Source organism: Carassius carassius, chromosome 48, assembly GCF_963082965.1.
Source record: "Carassius carassius chromosome 48, fCarCar2.1, whole genome shotgun sequence".
Lineage (NCBI taxonomy): Eukaryota > Metazoa > Chordata > Actinopteri > Cypriniformes > Cyprinidae > Carassius > Carassius carassius.
The window spans coordinates 9,460,744-9,472,333 of record NC_081802.1 but is presented as its reverse complement, the minus strand read 5'-3'; the positions used below and the strand labels follow the sequence as shown (position 1 = coordinate 9,472,333).

Below are 11,590 nucleotides of genomic sequence, written 5' to 3'. Positions count from 1 at the left end.
TTTGCATTTAAAAAACAACAACAACTATTAGTCATTTTTACACAATACATTTTTTTATTATCTTAATTTCCCTCCTTGTTTAATCATCATAACTCTTTTAATAATATGTGTAATAATGTTAATGTTTATTTTAACGTGTAATCTAAATCTGGGACAACACACACACACACACACACACACACACACACACACATATATATTAATTAATTACTGTACACCCGCCGCATTAGGGGACACAAAAATACATGTCCCATCAGCCCCACAGTCCTCGCGAGGCCTGACGGGAAAGCTCGCACGTGCCCTTGTCCTATCAGCCGCGCACTGTCTGTTTGTCGATGGACTGGAAGCCGAGACTCTACAATACCGTGCTGTAAAGGTCGGGTCCCTACTACGTGGTAAAAATGATGGCGGCGAGGTTTCTCCTTCGTCGTGCGGTGCCCGCGCTGAGACACGCGCGCTGTTATGCTGACGCGCCCTCCGCTCAGATGTCCTTCACTTTCGCATCGCCGACGCAGGTACCGACACTCCGGGCTCAGGCCTACACAGACTCCGCTAACACGCTAGTGCTCAACATGGACACCGGTTACGATTATTTGAGTAACGTTTTAAGTTCTGAATATCTCGATATACTTTCAGGTTGTCATGGAGATCCTCGTTATTCTGGTCGCGGTTTAATTCGTTTGTGCTGGGCGTGCTTCTTTCCAAAGCTAAACTCGTCAATATATGAAGACATTGTTGTTAGATTAACGTTAGTAATTTTGCACCAGAAGCGAATGCATTTAATGTAACATTATAAAATGTTGACACCATTAAAATAAAATTAGTTTTTTGGTTTTTAAAACATGGAACTCAAGTTTGAATGACTTTAGCAGACTGTTAGCATTGCTACCGATCACCTTGACTTAAAAAAAAAAAAAAACTTTTACACATTCATTGAACTGAAATGTTTTCACTCAGGCAAAACCTGAAAATATTTAATAGTATTTTAAAATTATTATTTATAAATAGTTAATCAGCGACATATATTTTTAAATATGATTTAATATTATTTTGATTTTTTAAAATGTTTTTTATTTTATTTTTACTAAAATAATAAAATACATGTGTTGTGTTATTATTAAAAAAAAATACAATACAATTTGTCGGAATGATGGGTACTTAATCTTAAAATAGAAGCAATTGTCAATTAAAGTTATACAAAATAAAAAATTATTTTACTATCTGTACAGTTGGATGCAATTTTTAAATTCAATTCAATTCATGTATGTAAATAATGCACAAATATCATTAAAAAATAAAATTGCACAGAACATAAGGAACAAATACAGATACAAATCTGACAGCTGTACTCTGTTACTATGCTTAAGTATTAAACCCATCCCCAGTACTTTAAAATTTTAAATGTTAGATAGTAAATTAATAGACAATCACCATTTTTGGCGCCCCCATATTTAAAATTTCTAGAGCATATTTTTTTTGTCTTGCACTTTTCTCTAAGCATTGGTTAATTTTAAAATATAATTAATATCTTCCAATATAAATGTCCTGTGATTGCTGTCATTCAGATGGTGTTGAAACCTTTTTAAAACGTTTTGTTTGTTTGTTCTTTAAAGAAATTGTCCCAATTGACCAGGTGCTTTGTATTTATTAATTGTAATTTCTGTTGTTTTATTAATTCCGTTATTTTATTTGTAACGTCTTTCATAATTTTACGTTTTTTTTTTTTATATAAGTGCACGGTCACTGTAATAAGTCTCCCTACAGTGACCTGAGGTTTAATGTCTTGTTCAAGGGCACAGTGGTCATAGTTAATGCATTAAGCTTCACTGTCCCTTTGGGCAGTTCAATCTTCTAATAGTTTGGTTGGCAGCTTTCATATTTAACATTAAACTGTGTTCATCTGATTCAGTTAAGCTTGTGTCTTTTGAAGGTGTTCTTCAAGGAAGCCAGCGTAAAACAGATTGATGTCCCAACACTGACAGGTGCTTTTGGTATCCTCCCAGCCCACGTCCCCACACTGCAGGTGCTCCGGCCCGGCATAGTCACTGTCTTCAGTGACGATGGTTCCGCTGCCAAATATTTCGGTGAGTTCTCTTGTGCTGTTTTACCATCCGTTATAATGCTCAATAATGGGCACCCACTTCCTTTGGCCTTGGTTCCATTCATTTCAGAAAATTCCAAACCAACAAGATCTGAGATGAATTGCAGTATTTGATTTGAAGCAAAAACAGTAGATTTTCAAAGCTTGCATAGCTTTTTAAATAGGTCTTTTATAGTATTTCAACCTTCTTGCCATGAAAACAGCCAAGGAAGCTGGTATGACATTAAAACACACACACGCGCGCACACACACAAAATAGACTTTCCATGAGGATAATTTCAGCATTGTGGGTCATGTAGGATTATTCTTTTTTCAGGATTATGCAAATTTATATAATTTAGTTCTTTAAGAGAAAAATAGTTTTCACTAGTCTTAATCATTTTTTTTTTACTGTGGAGCAAAGGGTGGATATCATTTTATCTTTCTGTGCATCTTTCTGTAACTGATGTTTATGCATTTGGAAGACGCTTTTAAATTTTATCCAAAGTGACTTACATTGCATTTTATTAGTTCATGAATTCCCTGGTAATTTGACACATGACCTCGGTGTTGCTAGTGCTGTGCTTAGTTGATTTTTATTATTTACTGTTTAGATGTTTATTAACTTATTTATTCAGCCTTTTTTGAAACTCTAACATGGCATCAAACAAGCAAATTAATGAAATAATTGGTTTAAAATGAGCAAAAAAAGATGTATTTAAAGTACTTTTAGCTTTGGTAATTTTCAGAAGTTTTTACTTCCTGAGCAATGATTCGACTTATTTCATTTAAATCCAGTCTGATAAAATAGATGATGGATGTGACTTTTTTTAGTCCTCACCTGCACATTTCAAAAGGGAGTGATTAAGATTTGTAACATGATTTTCTTTGGTGAAAGAAGGAGATTTAAATGTGATTTAAAGCGTAAAGACACATGACTACTCTTTTACTGGGATACTGATTCCTTTTAGATATTAATTTGTGTTTAGAAATTCATCCAGAAGGGGTCAGGATTGTCCCACAAGGGAGAGCCTCTTCAAGCTTCAACGAACAATAAGATGTAACCCGTGAGCTCTCAGACATCCATGCTTGAAATTAAACATGGTTTGTGTTTTGCAGTGAGCAGCGGATCAGTCACCGTCAATGCCGACTCGTCAGTGCAGCTGCTGGCAGAGGAGGCCGTTCCTCTGGACAGCCTGGACCTCGCAGTGAGTCCCTGCTATGGTGTTATCTCAACGCAAAGAATCATTAGAAAACTCATTCAAGCATAGCTTTATTGTCCACTTTTTACAATCCATTCCTGATGTTTTGTTGTTGTTGAATTCACTCACGTTATGCAAAATGCGTCACATTATGCAAGAAAAATACCATTTCAAGAATTAAAGGGACACGGGTGTTTTGGGTTTGCACAATTTTTGAAAACAAAGACTGTTAGTCACTGCTTTCTCAGAATGAACCGATCGTTCAGAATGACACACCGAAAGTGAGCTCATTCCAAGCGGGATGTTCTCAAACTTGCCCTTTTTCTGACACAGAGTATAGTTCATTCTTTTGAGTTCATTCCACATAAATAGGCCGATATAGATAGCTGTGCTCGGGGGCCTTGCTGGTTAATAAGGAAGGAAAGGTCAGTCACTGTTGAAGTGGTGCAGATGTGTCAAATCCCCACTGAGAGACCTTTAACTCCTAGCAATGTTTGGCCTTTACACTGTGTAATCGCCACCGTGACAAATGTCCTTCACAGGAAAGATGCCACGTTTATTTGCTCGCACTGTTGAGAAATACGGCCATGCTAGTCTAGAATGTGGCTTAAGCAGCAGTAGCATTGATTTTTAAGGCAAAGATGAGTTTTCTCACTTATAAGGTGCTTCAAGATATTGAAGTTCTCGGTTCTGTATGACACTTGTTCCAACTGATGGCACCTTTTATAATGCCAGTTGTTATAGATTGAATCATCACCCAATACATCAGCTTCAAGATTACAGTGAATGCGAACCAAATGTCAGGAGTGCCATGTCTTTTGTACAGACGGCGAAAGCAAACCTCGAGAAAGCCCAGTCAGAACTGACGGGTGTTTCAGATGAACTGGCCCGGGCGGAGGTTCTGATCAGCGTGGAGGCAAACGAGGCAATCGTCAAAGCACTGGAGTAAATGATTTGTGTTGGTATGTTCACATTTTAGACACGTGCAGGACTACACTCATTAAATACAGTAGAATGAATGTTGCATATGAATGTATTTGGGAAATTTCTCATTTTGTTTTTCAGTAGGATATTCAGTGTGGAAAGGGTCTCTGGCTTTATCTATTCCCCACCCCAGTGAAGTCAGAAACCGCAAGACTTGGCTGCTTGCTTTGTACAGTGGATGAAACTAACAATAAATTAATTTGAAATAACATACTGTGTCACTTTAATGTTGTTTGCTTTCCACAAAAATAATTGAAGCTGTATTTGCGGTGATATGAAGATGTTTGAGGATGAATACAGTACGGTTCATGACAGAAAGGGGGCAGTATGGTACTGTTCAAACTTAAATGATCTCCAAGTCCAAAAGAGATGTGCCTTGTCCAAATACCCACACTTGTGGTCTTTGCACTTTACCATTTGACTACTAATATGACGCATTTCCTATATTTGGTCCAAGTGTTCAAGTGAGGATGTAGACCACAATTGTGTTAATGTCGAACTTTCCATTACCCTTATGGGACATGCTTATAGTTGTGTAAACTTGCAAGTGTTAATTTAAAATAAACTTCTTGATGTCTGTGCAGTAGTCCCTATAACTTGACAATTTTCATTTGTAGTGCTTCTAATTAAGTGATAAAAATAAATTGCAAATATCACCACTGATCATATTTGCATCGATAAAACATAACACTTTTTTTACCAAAATATATATGTAATATCTAATTATTAAAATTTCACATACATTAGAAAGGTTTTCATGACCTCTCATTAGATCTTGACAAAATGTCTCATGATTTATTTCCAGAACATGATGCATGATGGGGTACACTAAACCTTGAATACCACTCCGGAGCAGTATTCAAGATAGTGTTGATTTATAGTGCGTTAAGGAGACTACGCTTTGGCATTTTTAAGATCTTGGACAGTCTTGCACAATTCTTTCCTGCACTCACTCTCAAGTGGCCAAGACTGCAAGTGAGGGCATTTGGATAAGGCAATGGTCCTTATTGCAGAACACAAGATCCAAGGGGTGTGGTTGGATCCTGATCCAACTCCTCCCACCTTACACATACCTGAACCCACCCATCTCCACCCCCTGATCCATAAATCCATCCATTTCTACCCCTAAACCTACCAATCTCCACCCTCGATCCCTAAACCCACCCATCTCTAGCCCTAAACCTACATGTCTCCGCCCCCTGATCCATAAATCCATCCGTCTCTAGCCCTAAACCTACCCGTCTCCGCCCCCTGATCCATAAATCCATCCATCTCTACCCTTAAACCTACCCATCTCCACCCCTGATCCCTAAACCCACCCATCTCTAGCCCTAAACCTACATGTCTCCGCCCCCTGATCCATAAATCCATCCATCTCTAGCCCTAAACCTACATGTCTCTGCCCCCTGATCCATAAATCCATCCATCTCTACCCCTAAACCTGCCCGTCTCTGCCCCCTAATCCATAAAGCCATCCATCTCTACCCTTAAACCTACCCATCATCCGCCCCCGATCCATAAATCCATCCATCTCTACCCCTACACCTATCTGTCTCCACATCTAGATTTGGATCCAGCCACGCCCCCTGGATCCTATGTTCTGCAGTGGGGGCTACTGAAAACCGAAGCGAGTCAATTAATAGATATTGTTCAGTCAATGACACTATTTTTGTACAAAGTACACTATTTTTATCCAATATTTTTTCAACCTAATCAAGCGGTCTTCATATGCATTTTGTAGTTCCCTAAAAACTGATAAACAATTGGCTAAATGCACTCACAAGCCAGCTACAGAGTTAGAAATACAGCTAGTCTATGCTGCCAGAAGAAACATCCTACAGACAGTCGACATTGTGGTGTAAAAGGCTAGAATTTGCTTTAGTACAGGGTGAGTTTACATGGCCGCTCCAGAGCTATAAGCATGTGCCGACTGGATTTAAAGAGACTAAACCACATGTGTCTTTATGATCATCAGACATCTATTGTGGCAACATGCTGCAGCTTGCTAGTGGCACATGTACAGCTCAGTAGTCTCTACTTGCACTGCATAACTTGCATGTTTACTGTATATTTGTGATGAAATCATTTTAAATAATTGACCAAATTGCATGAGAATCCATTGCCAACAATGAATATGTATGTTGACAAAAGGAAATTTTTACTTTTTCACATTCCAGTGGTGTCAAAAATCAGTGTTGCAAAGATTTTAAGATTACTTTGGCTCGTTAAGGAACCACAAGGTACTATTTATGTCCCACAGTGTTTCTCTTGTTTTCATATTTTGTTCCTACATCTCAAGTGTGAGTATAGCCTCTATTCTTAAACTTCCTCTGCAGGATAAACTTAATTACTATTCTGCAGTCTTGAGAAAAGACAGCTTTATGTCAGAAGTCCAGCCCTAGCAAAACTCTTTAATAACTTTATAAACCTCTGTATGCAAATATGAAACTTTAGGGACAAGATGTCCCAGCTTAAAGCACCAAAGGTTTTTGAAGAAACAATATCCCAGATTGGTACAAAATGATCTAGAAATGTCCAGTTATATACTATTTAAATTTATTATAATAATCATGAACACTGGTTTGTAAAGCAAGTAGTTCTACTGTTTACTACACTTTTGTTATTCTTATGGTTATTTACCTATTCCAATAGTACCTAAAATAGTCAAGGTGTGTTTAATTAAGGGTCTAGCTAAACCAGGATTGTCCAATCCTGCTCCCAGAGGTCAAACTTCTTGAAGAATTAAAGGGATACTCCACCCCAAAATGAAAATTTTGTCATTAATTACTTACCCCCATGTTGTTCGTCTTCTGAACACAATTTAACATATTTTGGTTGAAAACAGGGAGGCTTGTGACTGCACTGTCAAGGTCCAGAAAAGTATGAAAGACTTTGTCGAATTGTTGAATAAAGTTGTTATTTTTGTTTTCTTCACATACAAAAAGTATTTTCATTGCTTCATAAAAATTTAAATTGAACCACTAATTGCAGATGGACTATTCTGATGATGTCTTTCATACTTTTCTGGACCTTGACAGTGCAATTTACTTGGCAGTCAATGGGACAGTCACAAGCCTCCTAGTTTTCATCCAAAATATCAAAAAACAAAAACAAAAAAAACTGGAGATGACCAAAGCTTTTACGGATTTGGAATGAAATGGGGGTAAATGATTTATGACAAAAAAATATATATTTTGCGGTGGAGTTACCTTTAAGCTTCAACGCGCATGTCTGAAAGTTTCCTAAAGATCTTGATTAGCTGGTTCAGGTTTGTTTAATTGTTAAAAATGTCTGAAAGGTGGCCCCACAGGAGCAGGACTGGACACCCCTGAGCTGAACTCTGCAGGAATGGGTATAACAGTCATGCTTCTGATGTTTGCAGGGAAAACGGACAGTGTTAAGAAACTTGCTGCTTGAAGCTCTGACCTTGTTTCGCTTGCAGTCTGCACAGCTTCAGACTCTCAGGTGGCTGTGAGATACTGCATGCAGGCTGGGAGTGGGCGCAGAGGCCTGACACTCCCGCCTACACAGGCATACGGACCAGCGCAGATCCGTGACCAGTTCTGCAGTTACTGGAATTGACTAAGGCTGGAGATCTGAGAAAAGCAGCCGCTCTTAAGTCAGTCTTTTAGGGCTGTTTCTCGATAAAGACCCTACACCACATCCTTTTTTGTCCTTCTCACCCACACATGCAAAGGTGTCTACAAATAGAAAATAGAGCAAGCATTCTAGAGAAACCTGCAAATCCACAACACACCTCAAAACCTTTTGGCTGAACTTTGGCAACTTTGCTGTAGTATGTAGTAATCAATCAAGTAATCAATAATACATGTGGGCATTTAGCAAAGCGTCCCTTCGTAGCTCTTTCATAGCAGTCATATTGAGTATACACCTTGCTATATATATATATATATATATATTCTAAAAATTTTTGTGGTACTAAAAAAAAATAGCAAATAATGACTCCGCCTGTCTTTTTTTTGGCTGGTTATCACTGAACGGTTAGCCCCTGCTAGTAGATGTCGCAAGTAGACCATCTGGCTGCATATATCTTTCCAGAGAGATTGGATTGGCTACCAGGCATTTACTTCCGGGGGTCCAAGCTTCACAACTGAGATGAATGAGAATGTTAATGGCTAACTTTCTGCGTTATTATAAGACGTACTTAGGTAGGACATAATTTTTAATTATTGGCTGCAAATAAAGCATGTTACTGCTGCAGTAACCAGAAGGTTGTGCTAATTCTTTGTATCCCCTCAGGTTAACAGTGATGTTTGCAGCGGTCTTGTGTTCCACCAGGCAAATTGTCACATTCCAGAAGGGTGAGGTTGTTAAATCAGTTGACTGGGAAAGTGAGGGTGAGGCATGGGCACAGAGTTAAACCCTGTACACATACTCTACAGCATGCTTTCAGAAAAGCCATGTTTGACTGATCATAATACATTTGTATAGTGTACTGAAAAGGTTTAAATCTATGGCCAGAGATGTTGAGGCACACTCATTTTGATGAGGCAGTGTTTTTCTCAGGGGAAATGTCTTCTGTAAGGTACATCAAGAATTGACTGACAGTTCAAAAAACCTTACCACAGAATCCAAAGACTTCCTGTACAGTCTCTAGCGTATGACTCCATGTCACCTAGAAGTGTCTTGTCTAAAACTTACCAATCAAGAAACACTTTACTTCTCCGCCCCCATCGCTTTTTACCACGTAAGGTATCCAGCTGGAAAACAGCTCTGATTTTTCCTCTTAAGTGCAAAACATTGCCCCTCAGAATGCATTACATAAGCAGAATAAACCAGCACTGCATGGAAAACCAATTGGGGGAAAACCCAGTTGTAACATAGACCTACTATTTCCCTAAAAAAAGGTAAACTCACATGTCTGTGCATGAATCTGTACTTTCAAACTGGCACCTTTTGATTGACAAGAAAATTGAGTGAGTTGGGTTCACACAATATCAGAAGACTGCGGGGGCAACATTCCAAGTGATCACTGTACAATCAATTAACAATATAAGACGTTTTTGTTTTCTTTTTTTTACACTAATATGTAAATGCATTAGAGGCAGAGTATTAGCAATCCCAGGGTCATAAGTTTGATTCCTAGGGGACACACAAACTGATCAAATGTAACCTTTAATGCATTGTAAAGGGCTGTTCACACTGAATGCGTTTTTGCATTCCACTGCAATTTTTGCATTCTACTTTAAAAGTTAAAAGTAGCTCAACTTTTGATACCCTTCATTCTAATAAATCCTGTTGCTCTCTGTCTTGCATACAAGAATGCATCTTGTAGGAACGAGCCCTTGTTTTTGTGCTACCAGCTATCTGTAAGTGCATTGCCTGTAGTAGCAGTTCTGCAGACTGTTTAATTCATAAAAATATGCTTAGCATTTTTGCATTTTGGGTTTTTTAAGCTTAAATGGATCCCATACTATAGGAACATTACTTTGGATTTTACATATACCGTAGGTCATGGGGCATGGATTGTTTTTTTTTTGTGTGTGTATTTATTATTATTATTATTATTATTAATTGGCCCTTATTAGCACATTCATTTGAAATACCTAGTAAATTCCTAGTACTAGTAGATTAAGGTTTTTGCATGAGTCCTTACACAATATAGTGACTTGGTTTCCTAATCACATGTCCTTGTGCTGAAGTGCTAGGAAAATATGGCACCAAGCTAGTTTCCATCCAGCACTACCCAAGTAGTCTTGGCTAGATTTACATGCGTATGCTGTTTTGGACAAGTACCGGACTCTGGCGCAAGGCCCCACACCCGCATGCAAATGTATGACGCCTTCTAGTGCTGGCAGACAGCAGATCAAACATAACCATGAGCCCAGCCATTGATCTTATTCTGTCAGCTGACCCGGTATGAACAGCTGGTGGTGGTGGTGGGGAAGATTGGGTGGTTAGGCGAGGTCAGAAATGCACTGACTGTAGTTCCTCAATGGGAAATCAATGACGCCATTAGTCAAGGTTTATGGTGGACACAGTGACAACAGGTAATGACAGCAGTTTTGCAGTATCCAAACGAATAGCTTAGCCTTATATGTGAAAAACAAATGCTTGACAGTGAGCTTATTTATGTTTACCACCTAGTTGCCCTTTCACCAAGTTATGTTATGACGATCTTTCTGAGGCAGTGCTCCCAGGAACTCCCGACTCTTCATCATTCCAGAAAGTCAACGTGCATGCTAAAGCTGACTCGAGCTAGTAAAAGCTTTCAGCCTTAAAGTGACTTGATGCAAAAAGGATTCCTTGTGCACTGGGGAACATGCAACTTATCACTGACTGGTCAATGCATCTTGGCTGTTTAGCTGTGGTGTTATGTTGCATACATTTTATCACAGCAGTTACAGAATACTGATAAGGTATTACATGGGTAGAAGTAACTGGGTTCATTTGAGGACAAACCCTTAAATAGATCCCTTCCTAGAATTCACAAGGCTTCAGATTATGGGAAGCCACTACATGTAATAAGTAGAAGGTTGCTGGTGTGGTTTTGCGCCAAGTATGAACACCTCATGGACAGTGTGCAATATTAGTGTACAAAGCGTCTAATGAACCTTTAGTGTTGATGCACTGCAAACGTAACCCAATCAACAAGTCATGCATCTCAAAAATAAAAATGTAAGTCCTCAGGGACATTAGCATAACATTAAGTTAGCCTTGCATGTAAACCCATCCTCTTGCCTATAGTGCCAGATAGATTAACAAAGAGTACAAATAGACCTCTTCAACTAATTAACTGCTAGGCACTAGAATTGCTCCACATGATACCGACATGACTAAACATGGACTGCATCAGTCTCTTTTCTCCTCTTAGCATAAAGGGTTATTAATTTAAAAGTATCTAAAGGTTGAGAGTTTCTTCCATGATCCAATGAAAAGTCATGATTGCCAGTGTGCTGTTTTTCCCACTGGACATTATATATTCTTATTTTAGCAATTATTATTATTTATTTATTTTTTGTCTCACTAATTTCAACCCCAACGTTTCATGCTTTATTTTTAGTCATTACAAAATTGTGATATAAAGCATCACAAAGAAATGCTTGATGCAATTAGTGATCAAGGTTTTGTTAGTTAGCATGGCCCTTCAGCCGCTGCTTGTAGATGCTGTAACTACACCATATTTCTCTATTTATGGCCATTAAAATTTAGCCATGTGTGATGTTTTGATGTTGTATCAGTGCTTTGTTATATTGACTTCATTTATTTAATGCCTCATTTTTGTTTCTATCTGCTGCTTTTGACATCACGGCTGGATAAACGCCAGTAAACAGTTTGGGATTGTACAGTGTGTCCATTCGTC

The 11,590-nt window shown here is 38.4% G+C and overlaps 1 protein-coding gene across 1 annotated transcript; it reads left to right on the top strand.

Annotated features, from left to right (window-relative positions):
- The first annotated feature begins 267 nt into the window (after positions 1 to 267).
- On the top strand, positions 268 to 4,475 carry LOC132131645 (ATP synthase subunit delta, mitochondrial-like). The gene is made up of 5 exons (XM_059543704.1): positions 268 to 515; positions 1,931 to 2,084; positions 3,200 to 3,288; positions 4,109 to 4,248; positions 4,348 to 4,475. Exons 1-4 carry the CDS (start codon positions 402 to 404, stop codon positions 4,229 to 4,231), a joined length of 480 nt encoding a protein of 159 aa, XP_059399687.1. The 5' UTR covers positions 268 to 401; the 3' UTR covers positions 4,232 to 4,248; positions 4,348 to 4,475.
- Positions 4,476 to 11,590: the final 7,115 nt, after the last annotated feature.